Source organism: Castor canadensis, chromosome 2 (genome assembly GCF_047511655.1).
Source record: "Castor canadensis chromosome 2, mCasCan1.hap1v2, whole genome shotgun sequence".
NCBI classification, from domain to species: Eukaryota; Metazoa; Chordata; class Mammalia; order Rodentia; family Castoridae; genus Castor; species Castor canadensis.
This window is the reverse complement of record NC_133387.1, coordinates 128,795,892-128,818,887: the sequence shown is the minus strand read 5'-3', so window position 1 is coordinate 128,818,887 and position 22,996 is coordinate 128,795,892. Positions and strand designations below refer to the sequence as shown.

The window sequence follows — 22,996 nt, the reverse complement described above, 5'->3', positions numbered from 1 at the left end:
TTCCTTCCACATCTCCATCAACTGAGTCACTTCCCATCTCTTTGGGACCACTTTCGTTCCTTCTGTTTACCTCTTGCCAAAAACTGTCCAAGGTATACAGGAAAGAAACATCTCTGGACAGTAATGCTGTAGGTTCTAGACTGCCTTCCAGCCATTTAAGGTGAGACCCCCATGAGAGCTTGTCCTCAGTAGAAAGGCATAGTCAATACTTTCATGGCATAACTGTAAGAATAGCATGAGAGTGCTTAATTTTCTGCTTCAAGTCTGAAGGCTACTTCTGACTTACTTCTTGCCATGTGGCAATTCCTACATGTTTTTGCTAACTTAGAGAATAAGCCCACTCAGCTTATGTTACATGAGGGTCTATTTCCATTATTCAAATGGGAGTATTTAAATTATTTAAACATTTAAATAAGAAGTGTGATTCAGTCTGTGATACACGAGTATACAAGGTACCTGCAGACTTTACTTCACATTACCTTATTTCAGATAAAAAACTTACTCTTTAATGGTCAGCTTGTCCACTCGCCTTGCCTCTGAACTATTGGTGCTCTTTTCAAACATCAGTTCATCTCCCATACATCTGGGATCAGGAATGTGGGAGAGTTCTCTGCAGAGAGTCATGGATAACATCCAAACTATGTGACAGGCACCAACAACCAGAGCGGATGCTCAGTGATCAGAGCAGATGCTGCCTCACCGCCTCATACCCGCTGAGTTCAGCTGCATTAATGATGGTCCTTCTACCACGTGAGCCTCCCAGGCTTGTCCTTTTAAAGTCCAATTTTTATGAAGACCCTATTTCCAGGGCTTTTTAAATTCTTGCAAGAAATATTTTCATGTCAAAATAAAATTCTTTGTTTCTATGAATGCAAAGATAATGCTATTAATTTCTAACATATAAATCAGAAGGAAGAAGAGGTGATTACAGCTCTCAAATCTTACCACTGAAATTGAAAATTCAGCTTGACCACCCAAGCTAAGAGGAGCCTCTTCTCAATCATTTCTGATTTGCTGTTCAAATTGCAAAGAAAAAGGCTACCTACTAATATTCCAGTAAGCTATAAATATAGATGACTATCCAACCTTATTGTTTTGCCAAAAACTTTGAACTTTTGTGTCCATGTTTTCTTTTAGTTCATACATTTCTTGTTTATTTGGATGTACTCAGCATAATTATGGTAATAAAAGTTTAAATACTAGCAAATGATTTAATATTTTAATATTTAATCTCTTTAATTTTGAATGAGTAAATGTTTTGTCAATAGATATCCAGAGCCATGAATAAATATACATATAATGAGATTATATACTAATAGAGATACATATTCATTTTGTTTCATTAGGACATAGATTAGGTTATGATTTTATATATTTAATAACCAGAATATATTGATAGGTATGATGAAACGACATTTGGAAGTTAATAAATTGGTGTGGTTTCTGTACAAATTGGAAGCTCTCGTAGTGAATTTTTTTGCTCATCTGCTCAGAAATGCTCTGTGTTTGAATTATCCATATGTTCCATAGCATGGCCAAAATAGTAACTAGACCTATATGTGTGCAGTGGGTAAACATTGTGGCCATGCCTTGCTCTGTCTCCATCTTGATTTAGTTAACTTTCACTTACACAGGCTACTCTAAAAAAAGGAAGGAAAACAAATTGATAAGATAAAACTGTGGGGAATTCCAAAATAAATACTGCTAACTGAACTTTTCTGATGGCCTGGTTAAGAGTTATCTTACTATGGTATCAGTTAGTTTATTTCCTAGAGAGTGCATAAAACTAAGGTAAACACTTGTGTGATAGCTTTTCTTTTGTGGACAGATCATTAATGATCTTCTTACATATTTGAAAAAGAAACAGATAAATACCAAAGCATATGAAGAAAATAGGCCTGTAATTCATAAGGAAAAGTCAAACTTTTGCACCTATCTTTTTCTTAAGTGTTCATCTGAGTATGTAGTTGTAACCAACAGTCAGCTTTCTGTATGCAGAAAAAGCTGTCTACATGCTAGAAAAAGAAAGTAATTACAAACCTTTGAACCAAGCTCCTAATCCTGGTGTCTCACACCCCAGAGTTTTTGTTTTGGTGAGTTTTCGAATTATTAAGAATCCATGTGCCTTATTGTAGCCGCTGGTTGGAAGTCTCTTCATAATACAGTACAAGCAATGGTCACTGGCCATTACTGTTCTCCTTGCCCCCACTGCTGTCCTCCAGAAGCCATTAGATCACACCCACTTCCTTCTTGTTTTTGTGCCTTTCTAACTTATCATTAGCCCTATTCTCTTATCCTATGCTCTGAGATGAGCAAAGGAGATAATTTCCACAACAGTTCCATTGCTTACTCTAGAGATAATAACATTTTTGAAACAAAGATAACACTGAGTCTCTTCAAACAACCCTTTCCTCTTTAAATCCATGTTAGCCTTCTTATGTCAGGCTAGCCCTTCTGTGCCTTCCTACAGTAAATCAGACAAAATTATTCACTGCATACACTATGCAAATAAAATTGGGCTAAGCAGACTGGAATTGTTTTCTAGCTTTTCATGTTTCCAATAACTCCTTGATATTTACCCCATGTATTTTCCACCCAGACTTTTATTCCATGTTATTAAAGAAATATTGCAATGAACTAACTAATCACTAATCCTCATTTCCTTCTAACTGAGACTTGTATAGTATTGTGTCTGGACCTGTTAAGAAGGATTGTTGTCATAAGATTAGATACAAGTATCTCAGCTGTCTAGACATTATATAACTCTGTAACATATCCTTCAGACCCTGGGTTTAAAGCAACTCCCTGGGCCTATTTTACAAGAAGGAACTAAATATTACTGAAAAGTCCAATTCACTGATTCCTTGCCTATGACTTCTCAGCGTCGCCATCTTTATTTGCCCACATCTTCTCGGCCTCCAGCTGTATGAAGATTTACACAAGAGCTGATTCTCATAATTTCAAGGTCGATGTGAATACAAAGTTGGTGTTTTCTGCCTCTTCAAGTGTGTCCTCCCCTATACCTCCCTTCTCACTTTCTGTCTAGCTTTCTCCTAAACCAATTCCGCTTCTCTGATCTCCATGTAGCATTTCTAGAATGCAAAGAATTCCTATGGTGGTGTTTTCAAACTTGATCAGTTCAACACTCATTTACCGGATTTCAGCATGCCCAGCATTGATCTGGATTCGGGAAGGAAAACATGCCTAGCCAGCCTTTGCTTTCAAGAGCATATAGTCTAATAGAAGGCACAAACAAACAAGAGTTTGGGATGTAGTTTGACCAATGGGGGGAGTTCAGGTACATAGGAGCACTTGGGATGTAGGCATTATTAAGCAAGTTACGTGGTAAAATCCAGACATTGGTATCTGTAACTCCCACGTTGAAATAAGGTGTTCTATAATAAGTGTTCTTGGAGATTACGTAATAAAATTTCATCTCTCTGGGGCTGTCAGGAACATCTTAGAAGAGAAAGAGGCCAACGAGGCTTGGCCAAGCCATTTTGCCTCCTCGGCCTCAGTTTCATTAGGCATAAAATGAGAAGTCAAATTAAATGGCCTCTGATGTCCTTCTGAGTTCTGAAACTCTGAGTCTGTGAGTTTTCCTTTTGCAGCTAGCTCACTGGAAAATCTAAATAGCCTAAACCTGTTTTGAAATCTATTTCAACAAATGATCCATAAAATAAATAAGCACAAAATTCAATTTTTTGGAAAAGTGGTCTGGCTACAGAAATGAGTGGCCCCATAAAATATTAATTTGGTCAGAGTGTGGAAATATGAAGTGATTGCTAAATGAGTCAAGGCTTTATTTGTGGCTTTTGGCTCATTTAGTAAGATTACCCATTACGTGAGCACGTAACATGCATGGCCAAGCAGCTCATGGGAGCATCCTAACGAATGCCAAATAAAAATTATCTTTTGCTAGCCCTAGTAATATATTTCTATTATTTTCAGAATAAAACTCTCCTGAGCTTTTAGGTCTCAGCCAATAGGAAAGCAATTCTATTCACCATGTTCCAACTTCTGAATCTTATGTGAAATATTTTTGATTCTTAGTTTTTGGGAGCAGTACTGGTGTGTGAACTCAGAGCACACACCAGAGCTTGCTAGACAGTGGTGCTACCACTTAGGCCACACCGCCATTCCTAAAAGTAGTTTTTGAATGCCTTTTAAGCAGTGTAGAGCTAAAGTGAGTTGTTGGTAGTGTCTGACCATTACCAATCATGTAATTGTTAAAATCTGTGCAGGATAATCCCCAGCTCAGTCTTTTAGCCTATGTGCAGAAGAGTGAACGTTTCTCATTGCTTGTTTTATTTTTTTAAATTTTTTTACAGCTGTGGAGATCAAGCTCAGACTGCACACATGCTTCACTGCTATGCTCCATCACCAGGCTTCTCTTTGTTCTTTTGTTTTGTTATTTGTTTTTTTTTTCTTTTTCTTTTATTATTCATATGTGCATACAAGGCTTGGTTCATTTCTTCCCCCTGCCCCCACCCCCTCCCTTACCACCCACTCCGCCCCCTCCCTCTCCCCCCCACCCCCTCAATACCCAGCAGAAACTATTTTGCCCTTATTTCTAATTTTGTTGTAGAGAGAGTATAAGCAATAATAGGAAGGAACAAAGGTTTTTACTGGTTGAGATAAGCATAGCTATACAGGGAGTTGACTCGCATTGATTTCCTGTGCGTGTGTGTTACCTTCTAGGTTAATTCTTTTTGATCTAACCTTTTCTCTAGTACCGTTCCCCTTTTCCTATTGGTCTCAGTTGCTTTTAAGGTAGCTGCTTTAGTTTTGTTATTTGTTGTTTTATGTTTTTGAGACTGGTCTTCCTAAGTAACCCGGGTGGCTTTGAATTGGAGACACTCTTGCCTCAGCGCCTCCCCCCCACAAGTGCTGGGATTATAGCTGTGTGCCACCACATCCAGCACTCTTTGCTGTTTTAAATGAGACCTTCCACACCTATAGCTCCAAGTAGCAACCAAACATATTAATCCCTTAGGATTAAAATCTCTCAAACATCTTCTGAATTTTAAAGGATGTGATTATTATAATTCTATCTACTTACTTCCATGTAAACTTAAATGGAAATGAATTTTCCTGAAATAGCCACATTTTTCTATCTCCCAAAAATACATCTGGCATAAAAACTAAAAAAAAAAAAAAAAAACCTACTAATTTGAATCTGAAGTCTGTGTTTCCATGGCACCAAACATCTGTATGGAAAGGGAGAAATTCAGAAGATGTTTCCAAATATCCAACTATTGTGTTGCTAAAACAGTTAAATGACTCTCTGAATCTTTCCATATTTATCTGAGTAGTTGCACATCATGTACATGGCAAATCCAGTCCTTTCTACCAGAAAATGGTATCAGTTTGAGAAACAGTGCATTTACTGACAAGTATACAGTAAAGACTTATTCTGTAGGAAACACTGTGCTAATATTGTAGAATATTTAAGGTCAAGGGGCCAGGTATGGTGATTCATGCCTGCAATTCCAGCTATTGGGAGGTGAAGGTCAGAAGGATTGAAGATCAAGGCCAGCCTTCGGGGAAAAAAAAAAGTTAGCAAGACCGCATTTCAACCAAGTACTGACTGTGATGTTAGAGCTAGTAGGAACTGGATGTATCCAAACTGTGGAAGTGGAGGTATGTTCTGATCATAGGCCCTGTGAAATACACGTGAATTCCACCTGAGAAAGGGAATTCACTCAAATCCAAGAGCTTCAGATTACACAGGTGACTGCAGTAGGCTTTGTGCCATTTTGTATTATCACAGCCTCTGGTTGCTATAAGGTTTTTGCAAGAAATGTGTTTCTCAGGTATTTTGATTAGCAAATTTTTATTCATCTACCTTAAAACTTTCAACTTCACCCAAGAAATAGACAAAGTTTACTCTCTCTGGTCATGTTAAGGAAACATCATCAAAATTTTACCCTATACTTAGTTTTCCCAATTTCAATACAAAATTTTCACAGTCCCATATACATTGCATGTCTGAACTTCTGTCATCCATGTTTTGTGATTTTAAAAAAAAACTTATCGGGATCACAATTGTGCTTGACTTTTTTAATCCTAAATTGTCATAGTTGTGCCATTTTTGACTAGAGTTTGTGTGTAAAAAGTAAGGCAGAGTGATCGTTTCCCTTCTATTCCTTCTTCAATCCTCCACCTCTTCTTCCTCATCCTCCTTTTCTTTAAAAAATAAAAAGACAACTATTTTCAACTAGAAGAGGAAAAGAGCAAGGTGAAAAAAATTCCAGAAAATCTAAATTAGGCCATGTATAGTAGCCAGGACTAGTTTATTGGCTCAGTGAATGAAAGGTAAAGGATGCCTAGCTTTAGGTAAACTTAGATCCAGGTGTAGAAAGGATGTGGAAACCTGCTTTCTGCATGTGTCATCTCTGCTTTAGTCTGCTTCTTCCTCAATCAAGTTCTCTCCATTTGATGGCAACAAGGGCCATTTCAACACCAGATACACATTCCACAACTCAGTAAACCCCGTGACGACTCCCCTTAACCTAACTTGGCCTCCACCTTCAATGCAGCCAGCATGGTTAACTATGTTGATTGGCTGAGCCTGGGTACATCCCTAATGTAACCACCCCTGAGTACATCCCTAATGTAAAATCAAGCCACTGTTACCAAAGAAAAGGAAAAGGGTTCAGCAAAAGAAAATATTAGCATTAGGATGATTCCAGACAGCAGGGTCCTATGGCATGGAAGTAGAAATTAGACCAAGCCAGACATACAAAGCTTCTTTCTGGAGACCTCAACTCAAAAGCAGAAGGGAACTAACACTTACCAGAGAGGTGATCAGACTGGTTACATAGAAGAGGGAGCAGCAGGTTTTTAGTGATTTTCTGATGTGGGCTAAAGTTTGACAAATTGTCAATTCGTCATAGGCACAGTTTCAAAAGGTGTTCTGGTTGTGTGCAAATGTCTTGACTTTGTGCTTGGTGGGCTCACTGCTGAGTTCACTTGGTATCGTCATCTTGCTCAAGTGTCCTGGTCTCATGATTTGGTCTGGGCTGAGTGTCAGTAGGTAGTTGGGCTGCACAGAAAGGACGGCGGTGAAGCAGAGGGAGCACATAAAACTCCACTGACAATGGGCCAAGTTCATCCTATGTGATAGCCTTGAACAAAACATTTCTTATGACCAACATATCTACATGGAGAGCTGAGAAAGTCTGACACAAAGATGGAGCCGGCAAAAAGAGCACAGTATGAAGACAGAGATGCTAAGCTTTTAAAACCATTTTAGTCATTTGTCAGATAACACTGATTCAAATGAAGAGTCAGTGTTTTGGCAAAAGTAGCCTTCGAATTTCTGCAAAGTAACCTAGACAACTGTTATCATAACCCACACATCAGAGGTGTCATTTCCAACAAGCTAGTGGAAGCTAGTAACGTATTGCTCAGCTGGGTGACCTCCGAAATTAGTGATTTTTAAGTCAACTAATAGCAAATGCTGTGATTTTTCTGTCAGATTGTCTGACATCTGAGTTGATTCTGGGGGCTTCCCAAGGATATTTTATGGGAACGGGTTTTCCTAACTCTTACTGATGCCTAGCTAGATGACTGTTGCATGTTATTTAAACCTCATGAGCCTTGGTTTCCTCATCTACATAAATTAGGTTCTAAGTTAAGATCTGTCTAAAAATCTTGTTAATGCTAGTGTTTTATAGTCCTGATCTGAAGAACCAGAGACAAGGATACAGTATCCAGAAAATACTGAAGTGTAGCAGCACAAAGCAAGAGACAGAGACATTGGGCTTCATGTGGAAGTGCTCCAGGTAGAAACGGCCGGACATTAGGTTGACTGTGGAATAGCAAAGGGCGTTTGCTGTGTCTTAATGTGGAGTTTAGCATCTCAAACAACTTGAGAGAGGGATGTGAGATGTGTGTGTGTGTGTGTGTGTGAGAGAGAGAGAGAGAGAGAGAGAGATTCATAATTAAGCATGACAAACCTCATTATTAGACTCTCTTTAGATGTCTTATATCTATGAATATCTTTATTAATATTTTTGTCTTACCATCACCAAGTCTGTGTATCAGAATCTGTCTTGTTTAAGTGAGAGAACTACTGACTTTCTTCTAGAAAGAGAACTTACATTTATTTTCATTTATTCTTTCTTTCCTTTCTTTCTACAAATAGTTAGAGATAATGAGACAGAGTAAGGGAGAAATAGAAAAGTTTTAAAAATGCACAAAACTTTACATTCAGGAAGTTATACTTAACAGAGATGTAAATAAGACATGACAATGAAAAGAAGGAAGTTATAAATACTTACCAAATTGCTATGAGAATGTAGTGGAAAAGAGATTACCCCAATAGCAAGGATTGAAGGGTTTTAAAATACCATTTTTGTTTCTTGTTTTATCTTCAACATTGACAAAAAATATATACAAAAATATATGACAAAAAATATATAATATAAAATATACATTTTATTCACACTTAGGAATTCTTCACATAAAAAGTTGCTAAAGTAAAGACCATTGACTAAATTTGACATTCTAGTAAGATGAATTTATTTACTCAACAGTCAAGTCAGCAGGATGTCTGTTCATACTCCACTCAGTTCAATAAGCAGGACCCTGCACTTCTCAGGGAGGAGCAAGGAGAAGGAACTGCTCACCTATCGATCAATTTCCAAGAAGCTGTTTAAACCAAGACCCTGCCCAACAAGTTACTGGACCATATTTTTTTTTTCTTTCTTTCTTTTTTCTTTCTTTTTCCCTTTCTTCTTTCCTTCCCTTCCTCCCTTCCTCCTTCCTTCCTTCCTTCCTTCTTTTCTCTCTCTCTCTCTCTCTCTCTCTCTCTCTCTCTCTCTCTCTCTCTCTCTTTCTTTACTTTTTGGGGGGAGTGGTCCTGGGGACCACTCAGGACCTTCACCTTGAGCCATTCCACCAGCCCTATTTTTGTGAAGGGTTTTTCAAGATAGAGTCTCATGAAGTACTTGCCCAGGCTGGTTTCGAACCATGTTCCTCCTGATCTCTGCCTCCTGAGTAGCTAGGACTACAGGTGTGAGTCACTGGCCATCTTTCTGTATGGTTTCATTGCAGCATCACAGAAGTAGTTTGTCAGATTGAGCACTGTTCGGTCTTCAAAGCACATTCAGTGAGCCACACAGGCCAACAAGTTAGGCAGAATTGTTGGTGCAAAGGTAGCTTAAGAGGTAGAACTGATCCTGGAGATGTCTTGCTTTAAAAATATTCAGTGAAAGAGTTAGCAAAATGCAAAGAAGAAAACTTAACTATATAAAAAGTTAAATGACAGTGTTTTTTAAGTGCTGTGTGTAAATTAGTTAAAATCACAATAAATTACTTGTACTTTTGAAATTGATACTAGATTTATAGCTGGTTTGAAGCTGTATACATATCAATAACAGAGAAAAACATAAATCCAAATTCTCCATCTCTATACCATATGCCACATGAACCATTGGTGTATATTTTTCCAGATATTTTTCTTACACTACAAGTTTAGAAGTATATATTTTATTTTATTCATTTATTTAACCAAAAATCAATAATTGTCCCCAAACTTTTTATTTTCACGTAACACTGTATAGGGATAACTTTCTCATGACAGCCTCACAATTCATGGACTACAATCCAAGTGACAGACATTTAGGTTATTTCTAATTTTTTAATCTTGTAAATGGCAACCTTTTTTAATTGTTGTGCTCTTTTAATTTGTGAAGTGATATGAAGTATCACTTAAAAATTTAAAACATCAGCATAAATCCTTCCAACATAGAATAGAACTCATGAGAAATCAGTTCCAGTTTGGACATCACTGGAGAGGGATGACTTATGAATCACAAAAGATTATTATTATTAGGTGGTTTGCTCACTAAAGTGTCCCATGAGTGTACTGTAAGTGTTCTATAGACCTCTTTCCATGTACTCAATAAATCAAGGGAACTCCAAAAAGAAAAGAAAAGAAACAGAAGAGGACCTGAGGTCAGTATCTTGAATGAACCTAACATCTTACTTTCAAGTGAATGTTTACAATAAAGCTAATTAAAATATCTTCTATCTATATTGAGTCATGAGCCACGCAGGTCTTATTAACTCTTTGAACATTCCTCGGTTGATATTCTGAGTGAGAGTGTGTTTATTATACACTTCTATTCACCAGTGGTCTTGGCTGTGGAAAACTTTAACCTTTGCTGATGAGTGAACTCATCATCATTGCTATCATGTTACAATTTGTGCTCTTATGAGGAAATCGAGCCACCTCTGGACCACCAGGCCCATGTGAGTTGGCCCCCAATAGTGAACAGACTAAACTATACCTTTAGTCCAAGAATATGGAAACTGACAACAAATTATTGCTTGTGGTCTACTTCCAGTTTTCAAGTGCAAACATACTGAAGTTTATTTTAAATTTGAGCCAGTCAGACATTTAGTAATACACTTCAAAGACGAAGTGAAGGTTCCCCATGTTTATTATTTCAATGTGAAAAATCCATACGATAGACCATGTAGTAAAAATTCTCTCGCTCCACAGTGTGGCCTTACATACATACATATATTTGCAAATTAATCCAAAACTCATTGTCATGGTTCCAGTTCCTGTGAAAGATGATTGTGCTCCATCTCTCTTTTAATTTTACAAATATAGTGGCTGACTGCCAGAGCACTTTCAGATAAACGGCCCACCCCATGCATAAAAGGGGCACGGAAGCATGAATGGTCAGAAGCCACAGAATGTTATCTAAATAAGTTAAAGTTATTATGGTCTTCCCTATTAATTAAAAAGAAGCCATCTGTGCAAGGTGAATTTTGGTATGGTACCAATTTTTTTAATGATTGTGGATTGAATTTGCAACTGCTTTCATAGTGAAAGTGTAGCTCAGGGATTCCCTAGGCAAAATGCACTTTTTCTGTCATTCTGTGGTCATTTGACTGAACTTCTAACAAAACACTGGGAAGGATTCTTGTTACCCAATCAGAATTTACACCCAAACTTGAAGGAATTGTCTGTCCAGTACATCCATTTGCCACTCTTTACTGTCGTAACATCTTAAACTTTCTTTCATCTAAACCTTCTCTCCTCTCTCTCTCTCTCAATCTCATACACACACACACACACACACACACACACACACACACACACACACACACCCAGCTCACATTTTGTCAGAACGGTCTCAGTCCAATGCAGCGAGCAAGAATAAACACACAAAAAAAGAAGGACAACACTGCATAAAGAAACAGCACCCTCAAAGGCATTACCAGCCTCTATGCTCTCTTGAGGCATCTTTATTTTCACTTTGAGTTTTGCTATTTGCAGAATCTTTTTTTTCATTTGGGCAAACAATCTATAAATGTAGGCTTTCAAAATCTTGGAGGGACAGAAACTCAAAAGGTGCTATTCCCTTGGATTTGGCAAGAAAATACACTGACAAGAGGATTTCTTTTTTAATTGTCATTTCTCCCCAACCAGTGCTTTCAGTCCATTAAATTTGTACTGTAGGCCTTTTACAGTTTGAAGCCACCTCGGTGTCTGTGAGGAGCAGTCCTGCTTGTTTGTGCAGTCATTTATTATCTCCATTACCAAGAGGAGAATGGAGGACAATTACATTGTTTGGACGAATCAGAGTGTTAGGAGGAATATTTCTCATGGCGACCGAGCACAGCTCCTGACGGCCACGATTGATGGCTAGGAAAGAGCACGAGTGGCCAGAGCAGCCTCCTAGGATGCAAATTACTGACTGTGGATTCCAATTTACCCTGTTCATTTTTCTTGCCTGTGCTGAAGACCATTAGTGGTTTTTGAAGCAGGGAAGGGTCATTACTAATGTGGGGAGGCTCAGAGCAGGAGGGGGAAGGAGGGAAAAGCCTTCTGTAATTACACAGCTCTCAGGAACAGGCTGGAGGCCCTAGCCAAAAAAGTGTCAACACCTCGCAATCAGAAAAATTTATTTTCATTTTATGCTTAACCCATATTAACTGCCATTATCATCTTTCTTTGTTAACATTTGCAGAATATTAAAAGCCTGGCTTCTATATTAATACAAATCTAGTTAACCCTTTTGCTATACAGGGGATTTTGTTGAACCTGATGGTATTTGAGTTTGCTAATAAGTAATTGTGCATATTTTGGATAATGTACGCTATTATAGAAGATGAAATACCTGAAGAATAAAATCCTAGATGATTGAAAAACATTCACTCTCTCAAATACCAGAAGGCTCTGAATGGAATACTTTGTTGGTCCTAATGTCACTCTTCAATAACATTGATGGGAAATATTTATTACCAAAGGCTTTCTAGTTTATAAACAACTTTGACATGTGGAATAAAAGTTACTTTTCAGTGTAAGAGAACCAGTGAATTTAGAGCACCTACTTACTTAACAGATAGGTTTATGATTACATACCCTTCAGGACAGTGCCTTTTAAAGTAAATGTGTGACTAAAATAACAATCCTTGGTTTCAGAATGAGAGAGGAAAGTAGGTTGGTAGTAGAAAACTGTTCATAGTAAATGTGGGTGATTTACAATGGGAAATAAAAATTTTAAAAAATCACTAAAACCTATGGCTTCATTCTCTTATTGCCAAACTTAAAGTTAGCATGTAAAATTTCCATCTGAGGCTTGACATGTGATGGATTCCTTTTGATTTGTGGTCATTGTGTGTGACCCTGTTGCTCCAGAGTACTAACCAGTAACAGAAAGAAAAAAAAAATCATCCGCCATCCCATAGCAGAGTCAACATAAACACACCAGAAGTAAGCTATGTTACCATCAAATCCATTGCCGTGGCTTCCGAAAGACTTGCACTGTCAGTAACCTCAGATTAACAATGAAATGAGAAGTGTAGGGAGCCATCTCGCAAAGATAACAGAGAACCAGGGCTTCACATTTGTTTTCTAGAAAGCAAAGCAAAAATGGGCCTCAAGCTAGTTCCCTTCATCAACTGCCATGAATGTAGATAACCAAAATTCTGATGCCACCCCAAAGTGCCTTACATCCTGACTGATGACAGACACTGAGTAACTTAGACACCTTACTTTCTATTGGTGGCCCGACAGAGTGTGGCAAGAATGGGGCTGTTGACACAGGTTTCTGGATTTGTCCCTGCCTACAGCTTCCCACACTTTACAAGAGATGCAATGAGGAAAATCAAGCCATAGCCTAAAAGAAATCACCAACGGTGGTTTCACTCTTAGAAGTACGTGAGTCTTTCGTAACTTCTGATACATCTTTTAAAACATTTGTTTTTTCATTAGCATCCGTACCCTTCCGAAGAGCAGAAGAAACAGTTAGCGCAAGACACAGGACTTACAATTCTCCAAGTAAACAACTGGTGAGTGACCCAAAAATCAATGTCTTTCTCCCTTGGCTAAAATTACATTTCTAAATAATTGCTTTCTTTCTTTTCTTTTTTGTTTTGTTTCTCAAACAAATGAACTTGAGGATAACTTCTATGCTTGCCCTTGAGGTGTGAAAGTAGGCTTAGGGAGAGGAGATCATAACCATGGTTTTTGTAGGATTTCTTCCTCTTGCTTTCTCTCTCCCTCTTTCCTTTTCCCTTGTCCTTCCTCCCCACCTCGCTTTTCCCAGTTCCAATGCTTTAAAATTCTCAGATGGAATCACAAATTCTGTTTGGGTCATTCCTGCTGAAAACAGTGTGTTTTTGTACAGTCTTCCCTCAGAGTCACCACTTCTGGGACGGCTTCTTTTGTGTAGGCCATTAGGGGTGACGCAGATATAGGCTGTTAGAATTTCCCAATAGAAATTTACTTACCATAATTTTTTTTAATAGGAAAAAAGCTTTTTGCATTTTTAGCTTTGCAATTTGGTGGTATATGGACCATCGCCCTTTGTACGAGGCTTAGAGGGTAACTGAGGAAAAGGAGGGGCCATGGATTAAATAAAATGACCACAGTGGCCAAGAAATGATATAGGAATTACTTATCAAAATACTGGCCCAGGTTTTATCAGCAGCTTAATTTTGTTCAGTACATTCTTGGGGTGATGTTCAGATTAATTGAACTGACAGTTCTCTTTCAAAATTCAGGGAAAGTATTTGCACGGATTTCAGGCCTTATACAAACTTAATTACATGGAACTCCATTTTATCATTCTAATTCCATGTAGCAGGGGTTGTATTTACAAATGAGAAGTCTCTGCTTTTATTCACAGCTTCCCTTAATATATTTATCAAAGCAGGTTCATTTACAAAGTGCTCTATCTGTGGGATACAGGCAGGCAGACGTTAACAAAGCTTTTAGGTTTATCAGGCTCACTGCCTGGTGAGCTACCCGAGGGTCAATTGATTTTGTGGTTCTGTGATTCATTTTTTTCTCATTTTTCTAGGATCACAATGAGAGACATGCTTGGAGAATTAGCCAGTTTGTCTGCCTTATCTGTCAGGCAATTTTTTTTTTTTCCCAGGGAAGTCAAGCTACTTAAATTGGCCACAGGAACTGTCGTTATCTGACTTTAATGCACCTATAGTGTGGATAGCATTTCAATTATACCAGTAACCAAAGCTTAGCTGTAGCCCTTTCATGCTTGCTTCTGTACAGAAAGTGAAGTGCCTACCTACAGAAGCAGAAAATTGAGTTGCCTTGCTTCTGTCAGAGTGATTAATGCAGAAATAAACTGCTAACCTGAAAGGAAAGGCGGAAAGAAAAGAGAGACAATGCAGACTCGAATTCACTTTCATTTTCTTCTAAAGATCAGAACTGTGTACATTTAAAGATACCCTTTGTAGACCAAAAACTTGGAATACAGGCTGTAATCTCCAGAGGGGGCTGTGTTTGTGATTGTAAAGGGGCCTGAACCTCATGGAGTAAATGTATAGAGTATATGTAAACATATATATGCACACATATTTTCTCACTCAGGTCCCTAGCTGCAGCTTACCAGAGGTCTGAAATAATCACATAAGTGTATTTTGTATTAACTATAGGAGACTGTTCCCTTATCCATTATTTTATAACTGACTATCAAACGGATCTACTGCAATACAGTGGTCCTGGATGTAATAGTGTAGCTTTAGGACCATTGTCTTTATAAATGTGGGGGAAGTTAGGTGGATATTTTTGAGAGACATTAAATGTTTCTACATCCATGTTGACATTAGCAGTGGATCTTGCTCTGTTTGAGAATGCGTTGTCCATCACCCATTTCCTGCATTTTTGATGTAGTCATTGAACTTGAACAGTGAGGAATTCGTATTTAGTATCTGAAGCCCTATCTGTAAAGACCAGCATTTCTCACTCACACCTGGCTGGTACCTGGAAAAAGTCCCCTGTCTTTTCTGAATTCCTTTGAGCCCCAAGGCGTGTGTGAGGAGTTCAATTGGTGTGATATTTTGGGTTTCTTGTTTCTCTGTTATTCAAGCTGTATTTGTCACACAATGCCAAGGGTTAGGATGTGACAGTCTGTCACAAAGCATACTTTCCATAATATGGTATAAATGTTGACACCTACAAAATAATTCCATCCTCCTAATTTTCACATTTCCTTCTGAAAATTCTGTAATCCTACCCTCAGGCCAAATTCTTAGTTAACGGCTCTATAACTTTGATAATAAAGTGTGACTAATGAGGATGGTACCTCTAAAAGACTACCAAGAAGTTAAAAGAGGCCCAATTTCTGGGGATTTCAGAAAGAAATTTCCAGGAGAACACCCCTACTCCTACTTTGGTACATTTTAAACCTACCCATACCTTGACAAAGTCAACTTCCAAAACAGAGAAAGCTGTGCAGCCTAACTTCAGAAGGCTTCAGAATCACTGTCTTCGGATAACTAAGAGTGATGCAAAGAGTGGACCAGGAACTGTTTCTCCAGGTCCCGAGTTCTCTCGCTCAGAACGCACAGCGCTGGAGATTAGCTTCTGAGCTGTAAACCTCATCCCAGTCAACTACTCTAGGAAATAATAACCACTTCTCTGGCTGAGGCCACGAGTCCAGGTTGTGTGCTGCAAGGTTTATACCCTAAAACTTAGAGTAGTGTAGAAAGTCTGCAAATCAGAACCATCTAAGACTGGCAGGTCCCCTTCAGCTTCTCACCTCTTAAAACAGAAAGGCCAAGCAAGGTCAAGGTGGTTAAGCATCGCTGTAAAAGCACAGCTGTGGCAATAACAGTGAAACATGGCTCCACGAACTTGTGGAGAGCAATAAGCAGTGAAAACAGACCTGCGAAGATCAGTTAGCGCTTATGAACTTTAGAACAAGTAAGTAAGAAGGAAGTTTAGGAATACTTCAGAGAATTAAAGATGTGTTATACCTGAGCAGCCAAGGTTAGACATGGTCTCCACAGACTTTTTCCAGCGTATTCCTGGAGGGAGTGTGCAAGAAGGGATGAGGCAGCCAGATCAAACTGTGATCGCAGGAAAGGAGTGATGTCTACGGCCTGAAGTCAGTTTTCGTAGAAGTCCTTAAGTAATCAGTCACTTAATTAAGCCTCTTCTTGTGGAGGCTTGAACTCAGAGCCTTGTGCTTAGTAGGCAAAGTGCACTATCATTTGAACCATAACCCTGCCTCTTTTTTTTTTAATAGGTCTCACTTTTATGCCTCAACTGTCCTGCACATGATCCCCCATTTATGCCTCCTGCCTACCCATGCCACTGCCCTAAGCTTTTATTGGTTGAGATGGGATCTTGCCAACTGTTTGTTGAGGCTGGTCTTGGCCCAGGTTCCTCCTCATCTTTGCCTCCCAAGTAGCTGGGATTATAACCTTGAGTACCCCGTAGGAGCCTTAAAAAAAATTGATAGATAAAGCCAGGCATGGTGGTACATACCTGTAATCTCAGCACTCTGGAGGCTGAAGCAGAAAGATGGTGAGTTCAAGGCCAGCCTGGACTACATCGTGAGACCCTGTCTCAAAAATGTATATATTTGACCAGATCTTCAATGTGTGTTCCTCACTGCCAAAGCTAACCACCAGTGGTAAGACTGGCTTTCCGTGCTGGGTATTGGGTGACTGTAAAACAACCAGGGTGCCTGCATTAGGAGAGAATGGTGAGGAAGAGGATGTACTTAACCTGAATCACTTCCTTGCCCTGAGAGACACAAACATGGGCTGATTTCAATGAAGACTGCTCAAAGCTCTAAGGACAAGACAGCAGGGTGGGTAAGCCCTCAGGATCAGGAATCAGGCCTCATAGGGTCAACATCCTGGTCCCCGCATTTCATTGATAGATGCTTGACCTTCAGCAAACTGCTTACCTCTGGTAGCCTTGGTTCTCTCATCTGCAAAATGGAGATATATGATATGATATAGTCATCATATCATATAGTTGACATATCATATGGTCTTACAACAATCATTTAGTTGTAAGATTTTAAGAAACATTCAGGCTAAGCAATTAGCATAATGCTGGCACATGGAGTAGATGGTAGCTATTAAAATAATTGAAAATAAATAATTGTAAAAATGAGAGAGAAACATGATCTCATAAAAATGATATAAATAAATTTGTCATTAAATAGCTTTCAGACTGGAAAGGAGATTTCTTGTGAGGGAAATAGACACATTTAAGGTGAAAATGATTTTGGTATAGACAACTTCTTGTGCATAGCTTCTATAATTAAACAAAGAAAGACTCTTGCAGTTTCTTGTATGATTATTTTTTGTGATTCTTTGATGCTAGAGAGGTAAGATTAGGGAGCCCTGGGTAGGCAGGGAGAGGTAAGTGGCTTCAAATAACTATGAAGGTTAGATTTTAAAGGAATGTCTTGAGCATTGACACTGGTATTGTCCCAGGAGGCATGTTTACATTCATTGACAAAGAGAAAAAAATGATTTTTTAATGAAGAAGTTCTTGCTCGAGTAATTTGCTGAGAAGCATTTGTACATCATTGAAGTAGTAATCATTGAAATATGGCACTCTTCACTTTGACAATTAAAATCCCTTAAGCTAAAACCACTGTAGGAAAAATCATAAAAAGTTTCCATGTTCAATTCTATATCAGAATTATAATGTTAATCTTAAGGTTCCAATCTCCAGATTAATTTGTTGTTGTTTTGGATTTGCTTGTTTTGTTGTTTTGTTTTGTTTTTTGAGACAGGGTCTCACTATATAGCCCAGGATGGCCTCAAACTCATGATATTCCTGCCTCGGCCTTCTGAGCACACTATCACACCTGGCTTCCAGATTAATTTTTAAAGTAAGAAATACTGTGCTTTTATAACTCATATCATTGGAGTCAACTTATTTACCAACAAAGGAAATTTACAGGAGTGAGCTCTTGACATAGGACAGGTTTACTAGGAATTAGGATTTATTTCTTCATAGAAGGCTATCTCTAGGCCATTGAATAAAAAAGCCAGAAACTTCATTTCCAGGAACTCTCCAGTTGAAGCTGGTTCAGAAAATCCCTTTATGATAGATTGAATGCACTGGGGCAGCCTATCAAACTCAATTAAATACCCGTGTCTTGCTCTGCCCACCTTTCCATTGAAATGGCTTAATATCTTTTTAGGTCTCATGTCACTAAATAATCAACACCCATTTGCAGAATTCATCTTGGGAAGTGGGGAGTTTTGTTTTACTTTCTTCAATTTGGTCCCACTTGAGAGCTTTCTAGAAGGTGGAGGAGCTTGTTCAGTTAGAACTGAAGGGCTATACTGAAAGAGAGCACTTTCTTAGGACTCTGTTTCCCTTCCTGTCTTCTTCCATTACCTTCCCAGGTACCAACCCAGGTGACTTGGTTCTCTTATGTATGGAATGAAATGATGCTGAGACAAAAGAAGAAGAGTGTGTGTGTGTGTGTGTGTGTGTGTGTGTGTGTGTGTGTGTGTGTGTATGAATCTGTTGTATGTTCAGTGGTCTTGGAAATAAAAGGTAGCGTTGCTAGAGCCTCCCAGTCCTGATTACAGGATGGACAGAAGCAAGCAGTGGCCTAAGGAAAACAGTCATTTTCCTCAGGAATCTATCAGCCCAGATAGATTGGGGAGCCAAGATGCCTTTGCACTTGAAGGACAAGAATAGTGTCCTAGGAGGGTTTCAAGACTGAGGGCCACTTGGAAGTTTCATTAATAGAAGGCAAGGTGAGTGGTAAAAAGGTTGCACCTCTTTACAGCAAAGAACAGTCATCATCAAAGGTGTGTGTGTTGTCAGGTCACCGGGAAGAGAGCAGACAGCAGAAAACATGTGGTAATATTAGGATATCAAGAGTAAGCTGGGAATTGAGGGAAATAATTTCGTAGTAAACATATGGAATAATTGGCCAGTGGTGCAAGAAATCTAAATGAGGTACAGAGACAGCTGGACATTTTATCTCAAGAGAGAGAGGATTGAAGGATAGGGCGATAAACAAGGGAGGTGGAGTTCAGATAAACCTGAAGGGAGCAGCCTGCTCCACTAAATATCCCTTCTCTGCTCAGCAGTTTCCACCATGGCCATTTGTTAAATGCATAGCTGCTGTCTTTGGTGATTATTTCCAAGTAACATCTATGTTTCTGAATAAAAACCCACTTGAATCTCAGGTCTGATTTGCCAGGTGCTAAATTCATTGTCCACATGTAATGTGCTGGAACTGCCGACGCTAAAGACATGAAAACAAGGAAGGCACGCTCGGGACTCCAGCTTGGAGTGCTGGAGGTAAGAGGCTGCCAGAAAAATCCAAGGCCAGGATGGAGGCAGAGAGGCCAAGGAGTGCGGATCCAACTAGCCCCATCCAGGCTAAACCAGGATGTTTTCTTCCTAAGATTAACTCCCCAAGAGAAAGACCTGAGCTGTGCCAGCAGTGGAGCTCCCAGTCTCTTTCCTTCCCTACATGGTCTTCATGGTCCTATTATGATGTCTTGGGGACCCGGAATTATGTCTGAGAAGAAAAGCGAAAAGAGATTGATGAGAGGTTAAAAGATATGAAAAGAAAAAACACATGCTTAATGCTTACCCAGAGGGACTGCCCTGAAATTTAAGCAGATTTCATTTTGCTCTGTCTACAGCAAATGGGACTGGGGGTGGCCTGAGTGTGGCCACATGGCTTACCAATTCTTAATGAGAGGGAGTGTTACCACATTCTCCCCTTCTATGTCTTGCAGCAGACTCGGGAAACTACCACACTGCTCTGAACAAACACTGAGGCAGTTTCTCTACCTAGGCAGCCTTGCCTCCTCCCACTGCCCTGCAAGCCAGCGTTTCTAGACACCATCTATCCTGTTCGGATGGGAGTACCATTTCCAGAAATTTCGATTCCATCCAAACGTGGGCAAGCAGCTACGACTCAGCAAGAGCCTTTTAAAAGTGATAAACAAAAGGAGTAGAGGAGGAAATAAAGGAAGGGAATGCCAGCGAGGGGGCTCCCAGGGAGGTTTGCTGTAATCCTTTACATTCAATTAGACCAGCTCCTTTGTGTTGTTGCCTTTTTGCTCTGCAAAGAAAGAATGAAATATGGTTTTCATACCAAGCTGGCAGCATTATCTCAGGATGCATATTTTTTTGCGGGGTTGGAATGCCAATAAGGGAAGGGAAAAAAGTTCCTCTTTTAGAGGCAAGCACAGTGCTACAGGGAAAACAGCAAACAGCACAAAGGAATGCAACAAGTTTTTGAAACAGTTCCAAAAACTGTCCCTTAAAGAAAATATTTAAATGAGAACGTTGTTGGAAGATAAAATTTCTCATATTGAAAGTTACCATTTTTCAAAAGTCTCTAAATATGGAAAGAAATTTGGCCCAAAATGTCGACTTTTTTTTGTTCTTTTTGATATTTGAAGATTTTTTAGAATTAGCCCCCTTTCTTCTATTGATGAAGACAATGAACTCCAGACAAGTCCTGCGTTGGGCACAAGGCTCTACCTACTTCTGCACTTCATTATACCAGTATTTGGAAGAGAGACAAGGTTTGCTCAAATAAGTCCTTTATCCGTCTCAATTGGCATGGTCTGACATGGTTTCTCTAAGTAACACTAAAATAAAAGTCTATATTTCAGTCGGTTGCCCAATTTTAAAGGAGAATGACGTTGATTTAGCTATTTACTTATTTTTAAGTAGGAAAAAAGTGAAGATAACTCATTGAAAATATTACAAAATTATCCTAGAGCAACTGATTCAGTAAGTATTTCCAGCCCCAGTCACAGATGGATAAAGTAAAAATTGTATTTTTAAAAACACTTAAAAAAAAAAAAGCAAGGAATCTTCAAATCACCCTTAACTTATTTCTAGAAATGCAGAAAATAGAAAGAGATTTCATAAATGCAAAGTTTAAACAGAGCCCCTGGATTAGAAGCTATTAAAAAGAAGGTAAAAAATAGATCCAAATGTATCAGATACTGTTTTGCTTGTATTCTTTCAATTTTTCACTCTTAAAAATAAGAGTCTTCTTTGCTATAGCGTGGCTCTAAATTTCCATCCTTTTCACCACTTGGGGTGCTTTTTTCCAGTGAATTTTCCCCCTCATTTCTTCCATTACCTGCAGTATTGAGGACTTTCAAAATTCTTTCCAAAAATTCGCTCTTGGAGAAGGGCTTTGTGAATAGTCTTTAGTCCAGGCCTGCATTCCCCTCACTCGTTCATTCACGCTTTCACTCACTGGAGAGCAGCCTTCCAAAAATTACCTACTTCACGATCCCCGCTAATGAGTAAAGTGAGTCCTATTAACCTCGGTCTTAAGGACTTGTTGTGTTGTTGCTGCTGCTGTTTTCATTGTGTTGGATTTTTCAAGTATGAAAGAAAGTGAGCATGGCGTAGGTGGCACTTGTAGCCAGATTGTGACACTCGGAATGAGTCCCTCTTCTGTGTCAACAAGGAAAATTGCTTTTAACCTGCGAAATTCTTAGAAACTTGGGTAGAAAAAATAGAGAGCCTTCCTTTTCTTTTGCGGAGTATATCTTCAGGTCTTTTTCTTCCTTCATTGTTTTATCCTAATCATACTAAAAAAATGTTTCCTTTTTTGTTTTGTTTTCATGCGTGGATGAGAACCATCATTGCTGAGTGATCATTCTGTAGACACTTGTGCCTTACTCCCCGTCCTCAGTCAGATTCCTTAATTCTACACTCAGGTCGGAACACACCAAGGTTCTTTCTCTTTCCCTTCCTAGGTAAACACAGAGATAGGAGATTTCCCCTGTGTCTTTCGATAGGCTTATCTCTTTGATAAGTCCCTGCAGGCTGAGGCTTCAGGCTGTTTAATGTAGACCTCTGCAGTTCCAAACTTCCTTAAAGTCTTCAGATAAGTCACAAAACTTTACCAGTAATTACTCAAAGAGTGGGTGGAACAGGGAATTAATCCCCGCAGATCTGGATTCAAATCTACCTCCAAGTCCACAGGTGAAAATTCTCTCCAGTGGTCATGGCTTAGTGGTTTCAGCACCACTCTTGAAGAAACAATGGGTCAGCTGTGGCAGAGGGCATGTCACAAGAGTGCCTTTCCAGGATTCTTCCTTCTGCTATCCATGGATACATCTCTTTCACAGACATAGTCCTGGATATTTGCCTCCTTTAACCTGTCTCACACTGATATGTTGGTAATATCAGAGTTAAACAATCAACCTAGATTTTGGATGCAATTTCACTTCAAAAATTATCTTTAACTCCACACACAGTTTCCTAAAATTCAGATCAGTTCCCTCTTCAAAAGTGGGAAATCCAATTCCAGTCTGATGGATGGCACTCCTGAAAGTGTGTGCCACAAATTGCACAAGGACGTGGGCAAGTGGTCTGTTTGGGATTTAAAATTTGTGGATCTGATTCTGACTGTGTTAGTTGTCAATACAGATGACAGGATGCCTGGCTATTCTTGAGTGCCCTGCGGCAACTTTGCTCTTCAGAAAAGTTTGTAGGACCGAGCACAATGGAATTTGGCCACACCTGGTTTATTTCCTGTGTTACCTGAGGCCAGGTTAGACAGGGTGAATTCCAAATACTTTCTTAGCTGTGAGTTACTAAATCCTGATAGTCTCGGAGAGCTGTGTGACTCAGTGTGACTCTTTGCTTTGCGAACTATGCAAGTTCCCTATTCCCAGGGATTGTGTGTTCTTGTGTTTGGTGGAATGGACCAGTGTCAAAGAATGGGAAAGAGAA

General features: G+C 39.1%; 1 protein-coding gene across 13 annotated transcripts in view; it reads left to right on the top strand.

The window, feature by feature from the left end:
- The window catches only part of Meis2 (Meis homeobox 2), a 202,790-nt gene that overhangs the window by 132,742 nt on the left and 47,052 nt on the right, over positions 1-22,996 (top strand). For all 13 annotated transcript variants that reach the window (XM_074065619.1, XM_074065616.1, XM_074065618.1 and 10 more), the window contains one exon: positions 13,244-13,320. In XM_074065619.1, coding sequence (XP_073921720.1) covers positions 13,244-13,320 — 77 coding nt within the window. The remainder of the gene's footprint in view (positions 1-13,243; positions 13,321-22,996) is intronic.